Source organism: Suncus etruscus, chromosome 7, assembly GCF_024139225.1.
Source record: "Suncus etruscus isolate mSunEtr1 chromosome 7, mSunEtr1.pri.cur, whole genome shotgun sequence".
Classification (NCBI taxonomy): Eukaryota; Metazoa; Chordata; class Mammalia; order Eulipotyphla; family Soricidae; genus Suncus; species Suncus etruscus.
Window position 1 is genome coordinate 20,315,990 of NC_064854.1, and position 22,956 is coordinate 20,338,945.

Genomic DNA, 22,956 nt, shown 5'->3' on the forward strand with positions numbered 1-22,956 from the left:
GTTGTTGCAAGTGCTAGAGTCAGATCTCTCCTGGGAATCCCCGACACCCCACTGCGAGGCTTGACCATGCTGTTCCTCGCCATCTTCTCTCCATGGACATGCAGGTTGTGCTGCTTTGGTGACAGGGGCTCATGAGATCCCGCTTTCCTATGGGTCTGTCCAGGGTGGGATCTGCCATTTCCCAGGTTCTTCTCATATCACCTCTGCCCATTCCCAGGGCCAATGTCCTGGCTTCCAATACTGCCATCGCAGGCAGACACTTGTTTGAACAATAGGGCCTTTTACACAGTAACTTTCAAACATTCTGGGGCCGAAGCAGTGGTGCAAGCGGTAGGGCATCTGCCTTCCATGTGCTAACCTAAGACGGACTGCGATTTGATCCCCTGGCATCCCATATGGTCCCCCAAGCCAGGAACATTTCTGAGTGCATATCCAGAAGTAATCCCTGAGAATCACTAGGTGAGGCCCAAAAACAAAAAACAAACAACAAAAAACTTTCAAACATTCTTAGGGTGGATTTGGGCCTATTTCCATTTCATGACTGATAGGAAATAGATTTATTTTCCAAGGAAAAGAACATTTCTAAGCAAAGCCCGATGAAAGACAGGGGAGAGATCAGAGGGCCTGTGTGGAAAATGCTGGAAATCCTGCCTCTACCCTACCCCCCTACCAGCCCCATCCTGGCCCCATGCTGTGATGGGCATGTGGGAAAGGGAGCACTGGACCACTGCCTAGACTGAGTCTACTAGAGTCTGTGTCTCTCTGCACCCTATTTCCAAGCCATCAACCAGGTGGCTGGATCCTAGGAAGAGCTCAAGTTTCCCAGAAAACACTGGAAAGGTGCCTTAAGAAAGAGAAGAAAGAAAGAAAGAAAGAAAGAAAGAAAGAAAGAAAGAAAGAAAGAAAGAAAGAAAGAAAGAAAGAAAGAAAGAAAGAAAGAAAGAAAGAAAGAAAGAAAGAAAGAAAGAAAGAAGGGAGGGAGGGAGGGAGGGAGGGAGGGAGGAAAGAGAAGGAAGGAAGGAAGGAAGGAAGGAAGGAAGGAGAGAAAGAAAGAAAGAAAGAAAGAAAGAAAGAAAGAAAGAAAGAAAGAAAGAAAGAAAGAAAGAAAGAAAGAAAGAAAGAAAGAAAGAAAGAAAGAAAGAGAAGGAAGGAAGGAAGGAAGGAAGGAAGGAAGGAAGGAAGGAAGGAAGGAAGGAAGGAAGGAAGGAAGGAAGGAAGGAAGGAAGGAAGGAAGAATGAATCTTGGGCTGGAGAGAGAGCACAGCGGTAGAGCATTTGGCTTGCACACAGCCAATCCAGGACAGACAGTAACCCTTTAACACTGCTGGGTCTGGCCCCAAAACAAACAAACAAACAAAAAAAGAGTATCTTGGCGCTAAGCAATTGCACAGTGGGGAGGGCATTTGCCTTCCATGCAGCCAACCCAGAATCAAGCCCTGGCATCCCATAGGGTCCCCCACCCACCACCAGGAATGACCCCTCAGCACAGAGCAAGGAGTAACCCCTGAGTACCGCCAGGTGTGGCTCGAAAACCAAAACGGAAAAAAAAAGAAAAAACAAGCATTTCATGTGTCAGATGAGGCTACCACAGGAGGGCAGTGGCGCAAACATCTGCATGCCCAGGGACAACCCAAGAAGCACCTGCTGCTGGCTCTCAACTCCCCAAGCACCTCCTTTGGAGACTAGTCCTACCTCATCTCCACAGCGGGGATGCCTGTCTTTTCCCTTCTGTGTGGAGCTGTGGGATACCCACAAAGATGGGGCAGCAGGCTGAGTGGGAGGCGCCCCAAGGACACTGAGCTCGGTTCCTCTCTCGGGGTTCATCAATTCCCGACAGACTTTCCAAAGCACTCAGATAAGTGCCGCTTTTGCAGCCAACAGCTGGCTGCTGGCAGGGCCTGGGAGTAAAACAAACAAGTTCCTACATACTAGTCGAATCTATGGAATGACCAAGGAGGAACCATGACAAAAATGCACTTTCATAACCTCCGCAGCCCTTGTCTGGCGGCATGTACAGGCTTGACAGAGAAGGGTCATATCAAAGCACGCACGGGCCGGCAAGGAAAAAGCTGTGGCCAAATGTCCTCTGTCATCCCCCAGGATCTGGACAAGGCCCAGGGAAACTGAGGACCAATGAGCAAGTGTGGGAAAGAGAGGAGAAGGAATGTTGGAGAAGAGAAAAAAAGCATATTTCTTAGAAAGTCTTCACGTACCCAAAGCTTCACCATGGAGCCGGGGAAGGAAGAAATGAAGAGTAATACTTCCTGGGTGCAGGGGTTGGTGGATGCTCAGGGGAGCAATTTGAGTTCTGACAAGGCCCATGTCTGCCCCCAGCATGGCAAGGCCCCCTGATGACTGTGAGTTGCCCTAATGGCTGTTGGCACTTCCAAGACAGGGCCCTAAGACATCAACTCTGTTAACCAAGTGCTACAGGACAGGGGCCTCCAGACCCACCCAGCAAACACCACTTGGGGAAAGGCCCCCAATAAGTGAATCAAATATATGAAAACATAAATTCTCTGAGAATGAGCAGTGTAATCATTGGAGATGAGACTTTAATTTTTTTTTTTTTTGGTTTTTGGACCACACCCGGTGACTCTCGGGGGTTACTCCTGGCTATATGCTCAGATATCGTTCCTGGCTTAGGGGACCATATGGGATGCTGGGGATCCAACCCAGGTCCACCCTGGGTCAGCCTCATACAAGGCAAATGCCCTACCGCTGTGCTAGCACTCTGGCCCAGAAATAAGACCATTTTTAAAATGAAGAATAGGAGAACCATATTCAGGAAGAATTATGCCGTGTGAGGGGGACAGGATAAGACAGGAAGGGACAATGTCTTTGGTGGAGGGAAGCGTTTGGGGAGGAGGGGTAAAGTGTCATATATGGAACTTTCTCAAAAACTGTGCCCTGGGCCCGGAGAGATAGCACAGCAGCGTTTGCCTTGCAAGCAGCCGATCCAGGACCTAAGGTGGTTGGTTCGAATCCCGGTGTCCCATATGGTCCCCCATGCCTGCCAGGAGCTATTTCTGAGCAGACAGCCAGGAGTAACCCCTGAGCAATGCCGGGTGTGGCCCAAAAACAAAAACAAAAACAAAAAAACTGTGCCCTAAAATACAGTGCAAACTGTTAGATATTAAGCAGTGTCCCTGGAGGCCAGAGCAATAGCAAAGCGGAGAAGGAATTTCCAACCTTAGTTGGATCCCTTGCATCCCATATGGTCCCCCAAGCCTGCCAGTTATGATTCCTGGATGCAGATTCAGGAATAACCCCTGAGCATTGCAGTTGTGGCCCAAAAGTCAAAAAAGTGTCCCTCTGAGAGGCTCAGTGGTGGTGAAGAGCAGATGTGGGGGGGATCTGGAGGACTGTGGACAGAGGTGTCACAACTCCAGATCAGATCCAATCCTTCCCTTCTGTTCCTCGGAATGGCTCAAAGACAGTGTTCTGTCCCCCACAGGCCCCACAGGAGCAGGAAAAGCAGGTTAAAAAAATACTCAGGGGCCAGAGCAAAGTATAGTTGGGAGGGTGAGGGTGTTTGCCTTGCACACCATCGACCTAGGCTTATTCCCCAGCATCCCACATGGCTTCCAGAGCCAGGTGTGATTCCTGAGCACAGGGCCAGGAGTAACCTCTAGTGCCAGTGGGTGTATGCACCCAAAATATAAGCTAAAGCTAAAAAAATTAGAAATGAAGGTAGACATGAGGAGCATTGGCAAGAGAAAAAGGATCTTCCCTGGGATGTCCTTGGAGATGTTTCTGCTGCGAAGGACCAGGTGGGGAGATAAGCTGAAACCAGTACTCAGAGGGGACCCCTGTTCCCAGACCCACCAACACTTTGATCCCCATCAGCCATGAGCCTCCCAGCTGGAAACTATTACACCATCCATCAACTCAGGTTCTCCTCAAAAGTGGAGGCACAGGCCTGCCCAGGGACAGACATTTCATCCAAGCCAGCAAAATGTCTAAAAGAGAAGTGAGGACTGGGAAAGTAACTCAGGGGACTGAGCTGAGCTTTACATACTGGGGTCCCGACTTTGATCCCCAGCACACCTTGGTCTCTAAGCATCATGGAGAGCAACTCCCCCCATAGCCCCCCAAAATCAACCCCAGAAAAAGGAGAAAGGGCCCAGGCACTGAGCCCCCACACTGATCTTCTGAGGAGATGGTTTTGAATCTCATCCTAGAACTTTCCCGGGCCGGCCCCCACTGCCATGCAGCAGTTTGTGAGTTGGCATCTCGCCTGGAGTTGGGGAGACTGAGGGGGGATCACGGGCTTCTGGGAAGCTGCCTGCCACTGGCCCATCCCTAGTGCCTCCTGGCACTATCCCATCCCATCCCTCCTGGCAGGCTCTGCGGCTACCCACCCTTCTATGATGAGAACGACTCCAAGCTCTTTGAACAGATCCTCAAGGCCGAGTATGAGTTTGACTCCCCCTACTGGGACGACATTTCCGACTCAGGTGAGTTGCCATTGTGCCTTGGGAACCCCTGGACAACACCCCCCACACCCCTGATGTCCCAAAAAGGGTCTTGAGCTCACTCAGGTGTGGCGAGCAGGGCAGAGCAGTCTTGCATCGTGGTCCCCAGGACTTCTGATCAGGGGGTTTCTGGTTTTTGTTGGGGGCTTCCTGTGCTCTGAGTCCTCTGAATCCCACCTGAGTCACCATCATGGGGTGTCACTGGAATGCATGTCAGGCTACTGGGAAGACAAGGCCGAAGGGGAAAGGATGTGTCCTGCGGTACACGTAGGGGTAGAACCTGGGGGGTCACGTACTAAGGGCCCGGCTCTCTGTTGTGCTCCTTTCTTCTCCCCAGAACCTCAACTTCCAACTTCCAGAACCTAGGACTGGAGCCCAGTTCCCCAGGACTAGCAAGTGTCTCATTTCTGAGGTTGGAGAGCCATGGCCTCCCCCAAAAGCCCAGTCCTGGGGACAATGAACTCTGCTGAGCCTTGTGGATGGCCCCAGGACAGCCTCTCAGTCTCTGCCCTATGACTTCCTGTCCCCTGTGTCCCCCACCCCATCACTGGGTCACAGCCACCTGGTTCCACAGGAGTGACTGCCTGATTGCAGGGGATGGTCTGGGGTGACAATCTGGCCAGACCCAGGTGGGGGGGGGGGGTTCATAGGACCAACACCACCATCACACAAACTCATACTCATGGATACACACATTCATAAGCACAGAAACACTCTTACTCACACATATACACATTCATATCTATTGCCCCTTCTGTTGGGTCCCATTTACTCCTTTGTTTGTGTATCCGCAAAGAACTCCCAGAATGAGAAATTGATTCCCATCCCCTTTTCCCCTTTCAGGTGTGGGGGGGGGGAGATCTTGGTAATATTTATTCGCAGCAAATAATCCACACAGACAGGAGGGTTAAGGGGTAAAAGGTTGGCAAAGAGAGTCCTTTGCAGCCTGCTGCTAACTCCACAACACACCTAGAGCCCGCCAGCCAACTCTGGCCAAAGACCCTGAACACCTTGCTCGCTCCCAAACTATTTATTCGGCTCTCAACAGCACCCCCACCTGGAAGGTCAAGGTGGGACAACAGGCAAAGAATAATCTTATGAAAACATTTTCATATACAACACATATCCACACACACATTCCTACACACACATTCACGCACATTTGCCCAGACATAAACATACATACACACTTAGGGGCTAGTGTCCAAAATGGCTCAGTCCACCAGGAGTGCTTAGAGGCCTAGTGGGACACACATAGTTTCTTCATTTCTTCCCGGGGCAGAGGGAAGGCCTGTGAGTGCTAGGCCTGCCCGGGTGCCTTCCCATTCACAGGTCACCATGTTGAGTCCCGAGCCTTGCCTACCCCTTTCCTCCAGTGTTTCCTCTGCACTGCCCATTCCGAGCATGGAATTGGAGAAGGCTGCCCTAGTGCATGTCCTGCCTTGCAGGAGCCCTCGAAGGTCTCTGTGTCACCTGGAGCCACACACTGACACTCCCTCCCTCGCTTTCTTCTCCACAGCCAAGGACTTCATTCGGAATCTCATGGAGAAAGACCCCAATAAAAGATACACGTGTGAGCAGGCAGCTCGGCACCCGTGGTAAGGAGAGTGCCCCAGAAAGAGTGTGGAACCATGGGGCTGAAGTGATAGCCAGTGGTAGGGCATTTGCCTCGCATGCGCTGATTCAGGACGGACCGTGGTTCGATCCCCCAGCATCTCATATGGTCCCCCAAGCCAGGAGTGATTTCTAAGCATATAGCCAGGAGTGTCACCAGGTGTGGCCCAAAACCCAAAATGCAAAAATAAAAAATAAAGAATGTGGGAGCCATGCTTTCCTCCACCCCTGGAGTTTGTCCATCCCCCCTGAGTTGAGCAGGACCAGGGGAAGGGTGTCCCTGCTGACACATTCAGCCCTTCTGCCAGCCGGAGGATGCAGCTTCTACAACTTTCTAACACCCAACCAGAACCAGGCAAAGGAATGTTTTGACTCTACAGAGATGTTTTGGGATGGTTTTGCCTGAAGGCAGCTTCCCAGTTAGGTACCAACATGGATTGTTGATTTGCACATAGTGGGATGAACGAAAGAATCTGTCTTCTTCCTTTGAAGATTCTGCAATTCCTTCTACAACAGAGGGCTGCGAGGCTACTTGAGGCGCTCAAGTCTCTGGACTGAGGCGCTAGCTGAGCTCATAAGGCCTCCTGGTTTCAGGCACATCTCTGGGTTTGGGTCCACTTCACTGTAACTTTGTTTTTATTCTTGGATTCTGAGCTTCAGTTTTTCATCTTTAAAATAGGAATAAAGAAGGGCAAAAACTAGGGCACCTGGGGGAGGAGGAGAAGGAGGGAGGGAGAAGTCTGCCATAGAGGCAGGCAGGAAATGGAAATTGGAAGGAAACTAGAGAAGTTGGTAGATGGTGGCGGGAAATGAATACTGGTGAAGGGATGGATGTAGGAACAGTGTATGAATAAACTCAACAAACTCAAAAAACTCTCACGGTGATTCAATTTTTTTAATTTAATAAAACAAAAAGAAAGACTGGAGCATGAGTTTTGCATATAGGAGCTGTTGGTCTGATCTCTGGCACTGTATGGTCCTCAAGCACTGCTGGGAGTGACCTCTGCCCCCAGGAAATGGAGGCCTGGTCCAGCAGGCTGAAATAAAAAGTAACTGATGGTGGAGGGCAGGAGGAGGATGGTATTGGGGGCCAGTGGAGTAGGGAGAAAGATGAGCCCTGTGTGACTTTGGTCTAAATCATGGAGGTGGCCTATGCTTATAAGGAGAGTTGGAGATGAGTCATAGGAAGGGGGACTCTGGGCGGGCAGAGAACATTACCCTAGCTTCTTCCCTGCTGAGACCAGATGGTTCTGCAACTAGCAAGGCCTAATGCACCCAAGACCACCCTTTTGCAAGGACCCAGTAGGATGTGGAGGGGACATGGTTCCTGCCTTCCTGAGGATTTTACTAGAAATGCAGGAAGAGGAAATGAGCCCATAGATTCATCTAATCTGCACAGAGAAAGCTCAGTCCAGTGGGGATGGTGCTGGGCAGGAGCCGTGCCCAGGGATGGGCCCAGGCACTGAGGTCTGAACAAAGGTCCCAGGGATGAGGGAGCCAGCGATGGGTCAAGGGCCCCCTAAGTGGGATACACATGTGGTGTTAGAGGTTATACATGGGGAGAACACAGGTGTAGCAGGAGGAGAGCGAGACTGAGCTCAGGTGGCCTTGTCTTGGGTTCTGCAGGTGCAGAAATTGGGGTAAAAGAAATGGGACTCAGAGAGGCAGAATAGGGAAGTGTTAAAGGAATAAGGAAGGTGTGCAGGTTTGGAGGGGCAGGACTGTGGACCATGGGAGATGTGCATCAGAACAGAGCCACTTGGCCAACCCTGGAATGCGTAATTAGAACAAAGCCGTGTAGCCAGAGGGCTTTCTCCTGGTCCCCTTTGAAGACACTCCTCTGCTTGGTTTTAGGATCGCTGGGGACACAGCCCTCAGCAAAAACATCCATGAGTCTGTCAGTGCGCAAATCCGGAAGAACTTCGCCAAAAGCAAGTGGAGAGTAAGTAAGACCCGCTGTGGGGCCATGGGGCTGTAGAGCCATGGGGACCCCTTTCACCCCTAATTTCAGAGGCTCCCCTGAGGGTCTCTACACACTTGATGAAGACTTGAAAGGGGGAAGGTACAGTGAGAGAGGGAGAGGTCCCCCATTTCTCAGGGCCTCAGAATCAATCATGAGCACTTTTTTCTTCTGAGCACTGAACCCCCAATTTCTCTGCTGAGTGTAGGGGAGTTGGTGTGATTAAAGGGTGTTACAGGGAAACACCAGGACTCATGAGTCAAATCCCTTGCTGTGTCCTGGCCCCAAGGGGCAGACTGAACCCTGAGCCCAGTTTTGGGGTCACTGACAATGATGTTGAAGTAGGCCTAAGTCCCATTTCTCATCAGTGAATCTCATTTCTCTTCCGTATGGGCTCCAGAGAGGTGGCTGGTCTGATCCAGAGTCCCGATATTTGGGCTAAATGTGTCAGTAATTGGGAAGTGACAACTTTTTCTCTTTTCCTTTCTGGAGGGTTGATGGGGGCTTGAGCCACACCCAGGGGTGCTAGGAAGCTATTTCTGGCTCTGTGCTCCATAGTGAACCCAGTAATGCTCTGGGGAACCATTTGTAGTACCAGGGGGATTGAAACCAAGCTGGCTACATGTAAAGTAAGTACCTTAATCCTTGGACTATCTCTAGCCTTAGTGACACCTTAAAATGTCCTAGCTGGGTCCAGAACAATAGCAGAGTGGATTGAGCATTTGCCTTGCATGCAGCTGACCAGATTCGATCCACAGCATCCCATATAATCCCATATAATATATATATAAATATATAAAACATCCCATATATAATCCCAGAGCATGGCCAGGAGTTATTTCTGAGCACAGAGCCAGAAGGAACCCCTGATTACTACTGCATGTGGCCTAAACCCCAAAACCAAAATAAAGTCCTAGTCTTTTTTTTAACCATCATTCTTTTCTCTAAGAGTTGTTCCTCTTCCAATAAGGCAAAGTCAGTCATATTGTTTCTATTCAGAAGGCAAAAAAGCCGGGCGGTGGCGCTGGAGGTAAGGTGCCTGCCTTGCCTGCGCTAGCCTAGGACGGACCGCGGTTCGATCCCCCGGCGTCCCATATGGTCCCCCAAGAAGCCAGGAGCAACTTCTGAGCGCATAGCCAGGAGTAACCCCTGAGCGTCACAGGGTGTGGCCCAAAAACCAAAAAAAAAAAAAAAAAAAAGAAGGCAAAAAAAATTTTTTTTTTAATTTCCAAATTGTATTTTGAAAAGAGAGGGATCAAATGACTGAGATCACTTTGAGGAGGAAAGTGGGGTTGTTGCCCCAGGTGGGGACTCCCCCACAGACTATCACCCCTGCTCCCTTAGACAAGGCAGATTCCAACAGGTGCTGAGAGATATTTTTTCCTTCTGAAAAGGAGGTGGCTAGCTGTATATGTTTGGGGGCAGGCAGGAAGGAGACCAGAACGCACACGTCGTGTCTTTCTCTCACCTTCTGGAACCTTCTTTGCAGCAAGCATTCAATGCCACGGCCGTCGTGAGGCACATGCGGAGACTTCAGCTGAGCAGTGGCCTGGACAGTAGCAACGCCGGTGTGTCCGGAGGCCTCAGCCTGGCCAGCCAAAAAGACTGTGCGTATGTAGCAGGCTCAGAACTTTCCAGAAAAGCTGGGGTATGGGGGTAGGGTATGGGGGAAACCTGCCGTTTCAGAACATCTCTCACTTAGTGAGCACCCTGAGCCTGAAACTTTAGGAACATTAAACAGCATTTCCTCAGAATGAAGCATTTCCTGGTAGTCAGAGGCCCTGGGGACTATGAGTAGTCAAAGCAAAGGAGTTGGAGGCTCAGAACCCCCTTTCCTCGGGTTTCTGTCTTTGGGGACCTCTGTGTGGCCTAGAGCCTGACTGTGCTCCACATTCTGACTGAGAAGGATCATCCTGGCATGTTTTTGGGGTTTTTCTTTTTGCCTAGCATTTGACCAATGTCTTGCATTAGCTAGGATTTAATCCCTGACACCTTATATGGTTCCCCAAGCACTGGCAGGAGGAAAGGAAAGGAAAGGAAAGGAAAGGAAAGGAAAGGAAAGGAAAGGAAAGGAAAGGAAAGGAAAGGAAAGGAAAGGAAAGGAAAGGAAAGGAAAGGAAAGGAAAGGAAAGGAAAGGAAAGGAAAGGAAAGGAAAGGAAAGGAAAGGAAAGGAAAGGAAAGGAAAGGAAAGGAAAGGAAAGGAAAGGAAAGGAAGAAAGAAGAGGGAGGGAGGGAGGGTGGAAGGAAGGAAGGAAGGAAGGAGGGAAGGGAAGGAGAGAGGAAGAAAGGAAGGGAGAGAGGGAGGGTGGGAGAGAGGGAGGGTGGAAGAGAGGGAGGAAGGAAGAGAGGGAGGGAGGAAGGGAGGGGGAGGGAGGAAGGAAGGAAGGAAGGAAGGAAGGAAGGAAGGAAGGAAGGAAGGAAGGAAGGAAGGATGGATGGATTTCGACATGTTTTAAGGGAGTGTTTTGCAATCATGGGGCCTCCTTCTGTTTCCTGTGCCCCCCATCTCTCTGCCCTCCAGCCCAGCCCTTCCGGCTTCAGGACACTCATGCCCAGCTGCCCCTTCTCTTCCCCACCTGCTCGCCTCTCCCTGAAACATTCACCTCCTTCAGAGAAGATTCCAGAATCCCGAATGGTTCCTTCTGACTCATTCGGGAATGTGGCCCTGCCCTGGCCGCATTTCACAGCAGGATCATCATAGACTTTATGCCAGTATTTTATTTTGGGCAGGAAAAAAATTAAATGGGTGCAGTTATTTTGTGAAGATTTTAGTATTTGACTTATGCTGGTCTTAGTTAAACTCAGAGTGGGACGATTGTGCAGTAAAATATTGTCAGTTTTCCCCAGTAGCTCCCTGAGCTCTTGGTTCCCCTCTGCTCTGGACCCTCATTCTATTCTTTTCTTTTTTTTCTTTTTTCTTTTATTTTCTTTTCTCTTCTTCTTTCTCTTTCTCTCTCTCTCTCCTTTCTCTTTCTCTTTCTCCTCTCTCTTCTCTTCTCTTCTCCTCCTTCTCCTCCTCCTCCTTCTCCTCTCTCTCTCTCTCTCTCTCACTCTCACTCTCACTCTCTCTCTCCTGGAGACCCTGGTCCACCACCACTGCACACTCAGGGAGCAGCAAGTGGTGGGCTCTGGACTGAGCCCTACCTGCAATTCTGTTAGGGAAATTCAAGTGAGGGGTTCCTTAGGTCAGCAGCACGGGGGGACTCAGAGCAGAGGGTTCACTAAGGCCTGATGCTATAAGCACCCACCCTCCAGAGTGCTGGGATTCTCCTGCAGGGACAGAGACCATGCAGGGGTAGAGAAGGTCTCTCCATATCAGTGGGTCTCAACAGAAGCCCCGTAGCCCAGAGTCCAGGCCATTGGCCAGGCAGATTACTGCGGGAAAGCCCTTGCCTGCGTGTGAGAGCACACACACACACACACACACACACACACACACACACACACACACACACACAATTAACAGGAGGGCCTGAGCAATAGCACAATGGGGAGGGTGCTTGCCTTGCACGCAGCCCACCCAGCTTTGATCCCTGGCATCCCACGATGATGCCATGATAATCCCCAAGCACTGCCAGAAATGATTCCTGAGCACAGAGCCAGGAGTAACCACTGAGCACTGCTGGGTGTGTTCAAAATCAAAACTAAAAATTTTAAAGGAAGGAAAAAGCACAAACACCACACAAGGGGGCATGCTCCACTATCCATGCTTAGAACCCCAGTGGCCTCTTGCAGCGGCACCTAGCACAGGGCCAGGAGCAGCACCCATAGCGTCTCAGTGTTAGGAACACCTAAAGGTCCCTCCAGCAAGCAGCTCTCAAGCCATCACTGCAGTGAGCCAGAGCCTGGAATGCCTGCATGGAAGCCAGTATCAGGTGTCACCTGGTGACTTCCTTCCTAATATCCACATCCTCTCTCCCCCCAGGCCTGGCCCCATCCACGCTGTGTAGTCTCATCTCCTCCTCCACGACAGATCGAAGACCCCGGCCCACCACTGTGACCACTGCGCACTCGGGGAGCAAGTGACGGGCTCAGGAGTGCAGCCCCCCACCTGCATGGCGCCCACCCAGGGCTGGGAGACGTTTTTTTATGGCCATATTTTATACTGCGACTCTCCAGTGTTGTTTCTCACACACTGAACCTGCCTCAGGGGGGCCGAGTCAGGATCCGGTGCTGCCCCTCGGACCCACGCAGGCTCTGATGGGATGGTCGGCCCCTCTGCACCCCCCCCCCCCAGTTCTGGCCTTCCCCTCCCCTCGGTCGAGGTCACCATCCGAGTCATTCTTGTTCTTTTTTTCCTAATGTCAACCACGGTTTCAACTGGATCGTTTCTGGAGTGAGTGCCGCGCGCTCCCCAATTCCTCTGTGACTCTGTCCTGTCCCACTCACCTCTCCTGGGCTTCAGGGAAAGCTTGGACCATTTTTTTTTTTATTTCTTCCCTCCAAAGGGGGATCATTTTAGTGTTGATTCTTTGGGGGAGGGGTCTCTGTCACCTCATTGCTCATTCTGGGACTGGTTGCCCATCTCTGCTGCCAAGGCTGCTCTGTTCCTCTTCCCTCTCACACATGGCCAGCACCCAGAATCCGTACTGCTCTGCGAGAGGCCAAGAGGACCCCAAGAAGTCCCCCCCCCCTCTGCACCTTCTTGCCATATGTGGTCAGAATGTCAGCAGCAGCTCCTGGAGATGAAGGCAACATTTGAGAAGTTGAAGGAGATACCCCACACACACACTTAGGAAAGACGTGATGGGTGACCGGGTGGCCAGGAAGGCCTTGTACCCCGGTGCCCTCTGTGAATTCACCCCGTTTTCTAACACGTCTGTTTGTAACCTTCTACTGTAAATGACTCCACTGGCTGCCTGTTGCTTCTGTCAATACTGGCCAGGTTCTTCCTGGCATGCTCTCTCGTTCTCTCATTCTGTCTCTTTCTCTCTTCTCTGGGGCTGGGTGGTCCCCCTTTGTTGGGGGTGGCAGGAGGGCTGAGCCCCAAGCTGGCTGGCGTGGAGAGGGCAGGGCAAGCATGTCAAAACCCAGTGCCTGTGCAACCAGGACGGAGGGACTGCACATCAGAATGGCGGTGCTGTGGGCCAGGGACACTGGCCTGTGACCCCCCCATGGTGGGCAGGCCCAGTATGCTATGGCTAATGCAGCATGATGCCTGACCTTGTGGCTTTCAGAGCATGCATGAACATAGATGCACAAGTGTGCGCATTCATCCATGGCCATGAAGGCACACTGGAATGCAAGTACATTAACATATGCAGGCTTGGACACACATGCAGCCAGGCCCGGGCTCATACATGACCACACGGCAGGCACATGAGACCACACACAGCATCTCAGCCCTGGCTGACGTCAGCAGCTAACCGAGCAGCTGGTCTCCCCTGCGCAGGATGCTGCTGGGCTGCTCCATGTCAGTCAAGCAGCTGCTGTTCAGAACCTGGATGAGAGGGGGACAGCAACAGGCGCCTAGCCCACCTCAGAGGGACACTGGCCTGTGAGCGGCAGCTGTGGACCAGGCCAGGGTGCTTTAGGATGTGGCTTTGCCACCAGTGCCAACACTCACGGCTTACAGTGGAAGGGCATGAGGTCCCTGGTGCCTTGGGCAGGCATGGCTTGGTTGAAGCGTAAAGTGGGATATGTGGCAGCATATCTGGGGCAAGGCTCTACTGTGGGTGTCTGGGTGTTCTGGCGAGTGTGTCCCCTGAAGAGAACTTGAATGACAGTCTTACTCAGAGTTGGGGGCTGTGTCTACTATGCTGTGGGAGCTGGGCCGGGTTAGATAGGCCCAATTGTCTTGCTCATTCATTTGGTAGGGTCAGAGTGAGGCCTTCAGTACCCCTGGGGAAGCACAGATCTGGGGGGGCGAGGCCTGACCTCCTTGCATGTCCTCTGCAAGCAATTTTCTACCTTCTACCTTCTCTCTCTTTTCTCTATCACTCTCTCTCCCTCTCCTATCCCATACCCCTCAAACACATTCCAGACCAAACACTGTTCAGTTTGTCTCAGAAAATACAATGTGCATATTTGTTCGTGACCCACCACTTTTTTTTTGGGGGGGGGGGGGAGTGCCTGGCCCTAGGTTGGGCTTCTCATGTTTGCTTTTTTAATTTTTTTAATTTTTGGCCAAAATAATGTTCCCCTCCTTTGAATTTTTCAACCTGAGACACTTGTGGAAACGCAAAAGCAGATCTGGGCACCGCCAAGTCCCAAAAGCGGGGCTCCTCATCTAAAGAAGCCAAGACAGGGTGTGAGGGTAACAGGACATGACATCCTCCCTGACAGAGAGATGGGGCAAGGGTGGCCCAGACCCTGCACAGCCCCAGGACCCCCCTACATGGGGATGGGGTCACGCACCACTGTGACAGCCCCTCCCACATGCTGACTGAGGCCAAGTGGCCTCCTGCTCCCCTAAAAACACCAGCCCCCCGACTTTCCCCCGCATGCGGCTGCCGGGTCTGGATTGGCCAACAAAGTCCCCCCGGAATGGCTTCTTGCTGACTCCTTGTACAGGAAAGGGACAATTCTGTGTCCCCACCCTCACCCAGATGCCATCACTGTTTCCGCATCATCCCCAAAGGGTAACTTTCCTCAGGGGCTTCTCCTGCATGAGAATTCAGAGCTGGGAGTCGCCTGGGATAGTTGGGCTTGGGGACAGCTTTAAAATAGAACCGAGAAGAGTTTGGTAGGCATTAGCCACAGAGAGGACAGGCCCAGGGGTCTGTCCCCCTGCACCCCTGGCCTGGGGTGGGTGGGGCACTAGCTTGGACTACGTGACATCTGGTCCCCCAGAGATGGCTGCAGTGTCTCAGAGTGGACAAAAAAGCCACCTGCAGCTGGAAGACAGAGGTTGCTCCTTCCAGAACACATTCGGAACCTTGGCTAAATTGCCTTGAGTCACGGCCCTTGGTGTCACACCCTTCCTCTGGCAGCGCCCACAACTGTGAGCATGTCTTCCAGAAGCTTCCATGGTCTAACCCAAGAATGTCCCCCGTTTATTCTTACCAGGCTTGCAATCGATTGGTTCAATTTTTCTGTAAAAAAAAAAAAATAATACAAAATCCAAAAAAAGTGCCCGTCCAAAAGAAGGGAGCTGTGGGTTTCCTGCGTGCATGTAATACCCTGTGGGGGTCCCCCACTCCCCCCGCACCGGTGTGCGCTGTGGCTTTGTTTCTATGTAGCAAACAACTCTTTGCCTTGACAATCATGTACACACCCCCCGATTTCTATCACCGTGATAACAGATGGATCTTGTTTTTCGCCAATAAAAACGATTAACCGCCTGCAGGTGTGCGTGGCTTCTGTGATCTGCGGAGAGCAAGAGGCAGCTGGTCTGACGAGCTTGCTCTGTCCTGTTCTCTCTGGAGTTAGCATGTGCAGAATTTGCATTGAGCTCCCAGAAATACAGGAGGCTCCCCAGTGTCTCCTGTTACCCTCCCAGAGAGTGGAAGAGAGGCACAGACCTCGTCTTTGGGGATCACACCTGAGTCCTCACTGTTCCCACCCTGTTTCCTTTTTGCTGCAGAAATCACATCCTGGGGGCCAGGATAGCATAGTGGGGAAGATGTTTGCTTGCATGTGGTGGACCCAGGTTCGATTTCCAGCATCTCATATGGTTCCCTGAGCCTACCAGGAGTAATTCCTAAGAGCAGAGCCAGGAATAACCATCGAGCACTGCTGAGTAGGGCTGGGAATAAAAAGAAAAAGCCCATCTCGTTGGGCATGTGGTGACCGGTTGCTGGAGAAAAGGTCAAGGCTGGTTTCCAGGAACCTGACAAAACCATGGCTCCACCTGCACCTCTACAAACTTTCCTCTGGCCCTCAAAGGAGGATCCGGTCTTCAAAGCACCCCTTTTTGGGGAGACGGGGGGCCTCCAGTTCACAGCTACCCAGTCTGTTGACTTGGATATTACAGCTGGACTGTCCCCCAAAACAGAAAGCAAATGTGGGGCGAGGAAGTGGACATGGCTGCAGAAAGGGGGCCTGACTCTCCCACCATCCTCTGTTCAGGCCAGACAATTGAGGGAGCCCCCAGTGGGCCCCCAAGACTGAGCTCTTTCCTAGCAGATGAACTTCTCGGCCAGCTTCCTGTCTAGTAGGCCAATGGAAGTCAAGGGACTGCGGGGGTAGGGGCACAGTCATCATTTATACAAAACCAGGGATGAGGATTTGGGGAGCAGGAGAGATAAGGGAGTGGGTAAGGCACCATTATGGTCCCTGGGTGTGGCCCAATAAACAAAAAGGGACTCTCCTCCAACCATGCAAAGCTGCCAGGATTCATTAAAGAGATCCCACACAGCAGAAAAACAGCCAGAGCTGGTTCCCAACAGTAGACAGTGCCCTGTGGACTCTGGTAATGCAGGTGTCACTAATCCCAGCCCAGCACACATGTCCCACAGAGTGGCCTGTGGAGTCAGTGCTGACGAGCCACGTTTAACATGAATCTCTGCAGGCCCAGAGATTGCAGCGCAGCACCTTTGTATTAAACGCCTTCTTGTGTCCACGGAAGGAGCTGGCAGTCCTGGGTTCTAACCTTTTGTTTTGTTTTGTTTTTGTTTGGTTTTTTTGGGTCACACTCGGGCAGCCCTCAGGGGCTACTCCTGGCTCCAAGCTCAGAAATCGCCCCCGGCATACACGGGGAACCATATGGGATGCTGGGATTTTAACCACTGTCCTTCTGCATGCAAGGCAAACACCTTACTTCCATGCTATCTCTCCGGCCCTGGTTCCAACCTTTTTGCATTCCTTTCAGCCCTCTAGCACAGGCAGGGCCTTGCCGCTGGGCTCCACAGCACCCCTTGCAGGCAGGGTGGACTCCCTCAGCACCTCCACTGCTACTGAAATGACTGGGAGGCCAGAGGTAACAATCAAAGCCAAGGGGTGGCATCTCCTGACAGTCTTTATAGTTCCTCTGCTGTAGGGGGTTCTGTCTCCACAGATGCTCTAGTGTAAGATTGACACCCAGCTATTAACCCAAAACAAAGGCAGTCCCCCAATTTCCTCTTTTCACCTAGCCCTTTGATATGTAAAAGCTCACTTGGATCACTCACTCCATCCCATGAATTTTGTGCTGGGTTAATAAAGAAATGTCAATTTTTGGCTTGGCATGCTCCAAATGCCACAAGGCAGAAAGTCATTGATTTTATGATTCTTTCCTGACTGGCTTGGTTTATTAATTCTTCACTACTACCCTGCTTCTTCAGACCTGAGGGCAGAAATATGCATGTGGGGGTGATCTCACAAACCATGGGGATTTATTTTACAACTGGTGCTCGAACAGTGACTTGGGACCCAAGAAGACCCCCAATGATGGTGAATGAGTGCCTTGACCCTCTGGTGGATTATCACCATGACAGCCTCCTGGGGGTGCCCTTTACTGGAAAATTGGCATACAGGGCCCCTGTTCTGAATCCAGCAAAGGCCCACTAAGGAGAGATTGAAGCAGGCAGTGAAGGGAAGAGAGCTGATGACTCTGGACAGTGTCCCAGAGGCCAAGGCCTTTCTTCTACCAAAGGGGCTTTGTACGAAGATCTCAGCTCCCCCTCAACTTTCAGCAACTTACAGAGGTCGCTGATAGAAGCCAAAGAGAAAGCCCTATTTGAAGAGAACCAACATCAGGGAGATGAGTGAATTCCCCCACTCAGATTCCGGCCCAGTAACCAAAGGCCTTTCTATCCCAGATGACCTCAGCAGCCTCAGGAGAAGATGGAGAATAGAAGTCCAGCCGAAACACAACTGAGAAGCTGCTTTCAAAACCTTCTGTAACTTTCTTCTAGGTTAATCTATCGATTCTATTGGCATTGGTCACTATGTTGCTGATTGGACTGTGTGTTCTATCGATATGGATCTTAATAGCTACTACTTTGTTCTATACCCCACTACAAACAAATTTTGTATTCAACTTTATGGTTTAATACTAGTTTGCACAGTTCCTGGGAAATACAAAATGTTTTTAGATTTTTTAAATAGTTTTCAGCTATCCTAGTGTATGTTTGCCATTGCTCTGATGTTTGATTGTGCATACTATCTAGCAACTTATTCTAAAAATTATGTTTGCTAAAATGTTCTAATGTCTTTGTCCACAGAAGACAACAGAAAAGGAACTTGGATACTGTAGATTCTTATTACAGTGCTCATTATAAGAATGTTTTAGTAAACTTATTTTCAAACTATATATAGCTGCAGAAATGTTCTTGTAGTTTTGTTTAGAGAAATCTATGGAAAAAGAACTCAGATAATGGGGGCCAGAGAGATAGCATGGAGGCAGGGCATTTGCCGTGCATGCAGGACAGTGGTTCGAATCCCGGCACCCATATGGTCCCCTGAGCCTGTTAGGAGCAATTTCTGAGTGTAGAGCCAGGAGTGCCACTGGGTATGACCCCAAAATAAATAAATACATTTTTTTTTGATTTTTGGGTCACACCTGGCAGCACTGAGGGGTTACTCCTGGTTCTATGCTCAGAAATCACCCCTGGCAGGCACAGGGGACCATATGGGATGCCGGGATTTGAACCACGGTCCTTCTGCATGAAAGGCAAACGCCTTACCTCCATGCTATCTCTCCGGCCCATAAATTAATTAATTTAAAAAAAAAAAGAACTCAGATGTTCTAGACTTATATTACAGTGTTCGGTGTAAGAATGTTTAAGAATTTTCTAATTAAGTGTATCTTCAGAACGGTTCTAATATTTATATTAAGAGACTTCTATGAACAAATGTTGTGATGTGTATAAGACAAAGGTTGAAAAAAAGCTAATTGCTTTGAAAATATGTATGCACAATCTGGCCTTAAATGCTTTTACAGTCAATTTTTACTGTGCATAGGCAAAATAACTACCAGTTTTGTAAGTTTTGATCTGGGAATACCATCTCTGGTGGAACACAGTAGAATAAAACTTTTGTGGTTTTCTCATTTTTGTTTTGTTTTGTTTTGAATACAAAGGATGGAATTGTAAAATAACACCAAGCATTAACTCAAAACAGAGGCGGTCCACCAATTTCCTCTTTCCTTTTCACCTAGTCCTTTGATATAAAAAGCCCACCTGGATCACTCAACCTTTTCCCCCCACTTCGCCCTGGTGAATTTTGTACTGGGTTAATAAAGAAAGGTCAGGGCCCGGAGAGATAGCACAGCAGCTTTTGCCTTGCAAGCAGCCGATCCAGGACCAAAGGTGGTTGGTTCGAATCCCGGTGTCCCATATGGTTCCCCCGTGCCTGCCAGGAGCTGTTTCTGAGCAGACAGCCAGGAGTAACCCCTGAGCAATGCAGGGTGTGGCCCAAAGACGGAAGGAAGGAAGGAAGGAAGGAAGGAAGGAAGGAAGGAAGGAAGGAAGGAAGGAAGGAAGGAAGGAAGGAAGGAAGGAAGGAAGGAAGGAAGGAAGGAAGGAAGGAAGGAAGATCAATTTTTGGCTGGTGTACTCTAAAATACCACAAGTTGAAAAGTTATTGACTCCATGATTCTTTCCCGACTGGCTTGTTTTATTAATTCTTTGCCACTACACTGCTTTTTTAGACCCATCCGCCTGACAGTAGGAGTACATGTGTGTGGGTGATCTCACAAACCATGGAGATTAATTTTACACTCTAGGGCCTCTTCTTCAACCACTGGACCTTGCACACTAGTCCATGTCCACAGGTACAAAGGGCTGAAAATCATTGCTCTGCTCTCTTGCTTCTCACTGCAGCACTGGGTTGAGTATGTAGGACCCTATGTTTACATGCAGGTGTGGGAGGAGGGAGGATGCTGCTGAGGGATGGGGCAGACGCATGGAGCAGGGGCACCAGACACAGGTTTGTCTAGATCCTGAGAGCACAGCTCATGTTTCTTTTCCTGAGGGAATTTGTAAGCAACTCTTGCTTAGAGAGTTTGGTGGTTTCCAGGCCCAGGAGGGATCAGGAAAAAAAACAGATTTGTCCCCAACAAGTATAAACTGTCAATAATACAAGATGCACAGATTCTGGTGAACATTGGGCCTTTTATTAGAGGATATTATTTAGGATGACACAGGACTAATTATTCAAGGCTTGTACATGGCCAATGTTCAAGCCCCGAGGAGTTCTGCCTGAATCACCTCACCGGCTGGCATGCATTCCCTTGTTAGCAGGATCACAGCCCCGAGATGGGTGGTGGAAGCTCTCCAGCTCCCTGCCTAGCTTCTGAAATGAAAAGGGGGGATGGGGGTCTTTCTCCTGAGCTATTGAAGCCAGCAGATGAGGAACAACCTGGTTCTAGACTAACAGTGAAATCAAACCTGTTCAAAGGAATATGAAATCAGGAACCTGAGATTTCTCAACAGGACCTGTCTCTGCACAGGGGAAAGGCCATGTTTATATTCCAGACTGACACAGGGGAGATTTCTGGAACAAAGCTAGAGGGGTCCCTGTGAGGTGCAGGGTTTTGGAGGGGGGCTGCATGTGGCTTTTTCAGAAGGTACTAGAATCTCAGCTTCTCTGGCATGTGGAAATCTGGGTAACCCCGCCCCATTTCAACCAAGGCAGGTTTAGAAATGAGACCATAGGATCAGAACTATAGCACAGCAGTAGGGCGTTTGTCTTGCATGTGGCTGACCCAAGTTCAATCCCTGGCATCCCAAATGGTCCTCTGAGCCTGACAGGAGTAATTTCTGACCATAGAGCCAGGAGTAACCCTGAGTGCTACAACTGTGGCCCCAAAAACCAAAAAAAAAAAAAAAGACAATAAAAAGAAACCCTAGGGCCCGGAGAGATAGCACAGTGGTGTTTGCCCTGCAAGCAGCCGATCCAGGACCAAAGGTGGTGGGTTCGAATCCCGGTGTCCCATATGGTCCCCAGTGCCTGCCAGGAGCTATTTCTGAGCAGACAGCCAGGAATAACCCCTGAGCACCGCCGGGTGTGGCCCAAAAACCAAAAAAAAAAAACAAAAAAAACCAAAAAACCAAAAAAAAACAAAAAAACCCTAAAACAAACAAAAAAAAAAAAGAGAGAAAAAGAAAATCCTCTCACTAAATGGTTTGCAGAATGAAGTGTTCTGCAGGAGGTGTCTAAGGTGGAAGAAATCAAACTTTGTAGCTAATACTTCCAAGAAAGAGAAACTGCTGCTTCCTATCCCCTCACCCCAAACCTACATGACAGGTGGTTTTGAAAATCACCAGAAAACAAGGGATGCTTGATATGTATAATCTTGTGTTCTGTAGAAGGAAAAAAAAAAAAAAAACCATTCCACTTGGCCTTCGATTAGGTAACTCTGAGGTGTGTGACAGATCTTCCTCTTCCAAACCAGTGGGATGAGAATGATTAACTCTCAGTGAAGAAACAGCTGGGGGTGGGAGGGACAGAGAAACATGGGTCTACACACACACACACACACACACACACACACACACACACAAACACACAAACACACACAGCAAAAAAAAAAAAAACACGACACACTGCAGATAAAGATGTTCTTGGTAGGGGCCGGGCGGTGGCGCTAGAGGTAAGGTGCCTGCCTTGCCTGCGCTAGCCTTGGACGGACTGCAGTTCGATCCCCATATGGTCCCCCAAGCCAGGAGGGACTTCTGAGTGCCTAGCCAGGAGTAACCCCTGAGCGTCACCGAGTATGGCCCAAAAACCAAAAGAAAAAAAGATGCTCTTGGAAGATAGTGGCCACTTGTATGTGTAGATTCCCTTGGCCTGTTTTGGGGCCTACGTGGGGAAGCAGAGATGGGTGATGGTTGACTAGGGGACAGGTTTAGGGCCAGGTTAGATAACAGATAAGGGACTTCAGGGTTTCCAAAAATGGGTTATCCACACCTCTGGGGGAAGGAAGTAGCCATAGGCACAGTTCAGAGACACTTTCTGTCCTGTCACTTTAGGTGAATTTTGAGGGACCCCTGTTTGTTTCTGAAATGGAGATATTAAGTCAAGTCAGTCTTTGGTCCCCTGGATTAGATGGCTAGAATAGGTAATGTTGCCTAATAAGGGTAATTGCATGGAGCAAAAAATACATCTTCACGCTTGACTTTAAAAAAATCATGGTTTCTTTATCTACTTATTTGTTCTTTTCTTAGGCACTTGGGTTGTTTCCAGATTCTGGTACTGTGAATAATGCTGCAGTGAACATAGGAGTGCAGAGAGATGTTCTGCATTGTGTTTTTGGGTCCCTGGGGTATATTCTCAGGAGTAGTATTGCTGTGTCTACTGGAGTTTAATTTCTAGTTTTTTGATGAAAATCCATATTGTTTCCCCAAAAGGCTAGACCTGTCGACCTTCCTACCAGCAGTGAATGAAAGTCCCTTTCTCCCTGCACTTGCACCAGCACTGGCTGTTCTTGAGATGTGTGTGTGTGTGTGTGTGTGTGTGTGTGTGTGTGTGTCTGTAAGAGAGAGAGAGGAGAAAAATGTCTAATGTCTGTTCTAGAGGCAAGCAGAGGGGAGGATGGGAGAGAAACAGGACACTGGTGGTGGGAAATGTGCCCCAGTGAAGGATGTTGGATATTGTGTACTGTATATAAACTTTGTAGCTGTGTATCTCATGGTGATTCAAATTTTTGGGGGGGAGATTTTGGGGCCACATCCAGTGACGCTCAGGAGTTACTCCTGGCTCGGGCGACCCTGGCTGGGACTCTGGGGATCGAACCCAGGTCTGTCCTGGGCGGCTGCGTGCAAGGCAAATGCCCTATTTCTGTGCTATCGCTCTGGCCCTGATTCAATTTTTATTTATTTTTTTAAAATCACTTGTGTGAGGGACCTTGAACCAAGCTGGTCCACAGGGACTGTAACCTGAATCCACTTCCAGTTCCAGAGGGAAGGGTCCCTGTCCTCTGGGGACTGGGTGGGTACCATTAATGTGTGACTCCACTAAAGTCAGCACAGCAGACAAAGGGAGGTCTGAGGAGATGGCCAGGACATGGGGCCCCTGGGTCACCAACTTTCCATCGGGTA

The 22,956-nt window shown here is 49.9% G+C and overlaps 1 protein-coding gene across 4 annotated transcripts in view; it reads left to right on the forward strand.

Annotated features, from left to right (window-relative positions):
• CAMK1D (calcium/calmodulin dependent protein kinase ID) overlaps positions 1-13,246 on the forward strand; it is a 144,028-nt gene extending 130,782 nt beyond the window's left edge. For 2 of the 4 annotated variants that reach the window (XR_007497549.1, XM_049777090.1), the window contains exons 7-11: positions 4,348-4,460; positions 5,998-6,076; positions 7,947-8,034; positions 9,542-9,663; positions 11,979-13,246. Coding sequence is in view for 2 of the 4 variants with exons in the window: in XM_049777090.1 (XP_049633047.1) it covers positions 4,348-4,460; positions 5,998-6,076; positions 7,947-8,034; positions 9,542-9,663; positions 11,979-12,003 (427 nt within the window). In the remaining 2 variants the exon portion in view is untranslated. The remainder of the gene's footprint in view (positions 1-4,347; positions 4,461-5,997; positions 6,077-7,946; positions 8,035-9,541; positions 9,664-11,978) is intronic. The other 2 variants (XR_007497548.1, XM_049777089.1) reach the window with 1 other exon arrangement.
• Positions 13,247-22,956: the final 9,710 nt, after the last annotated feature.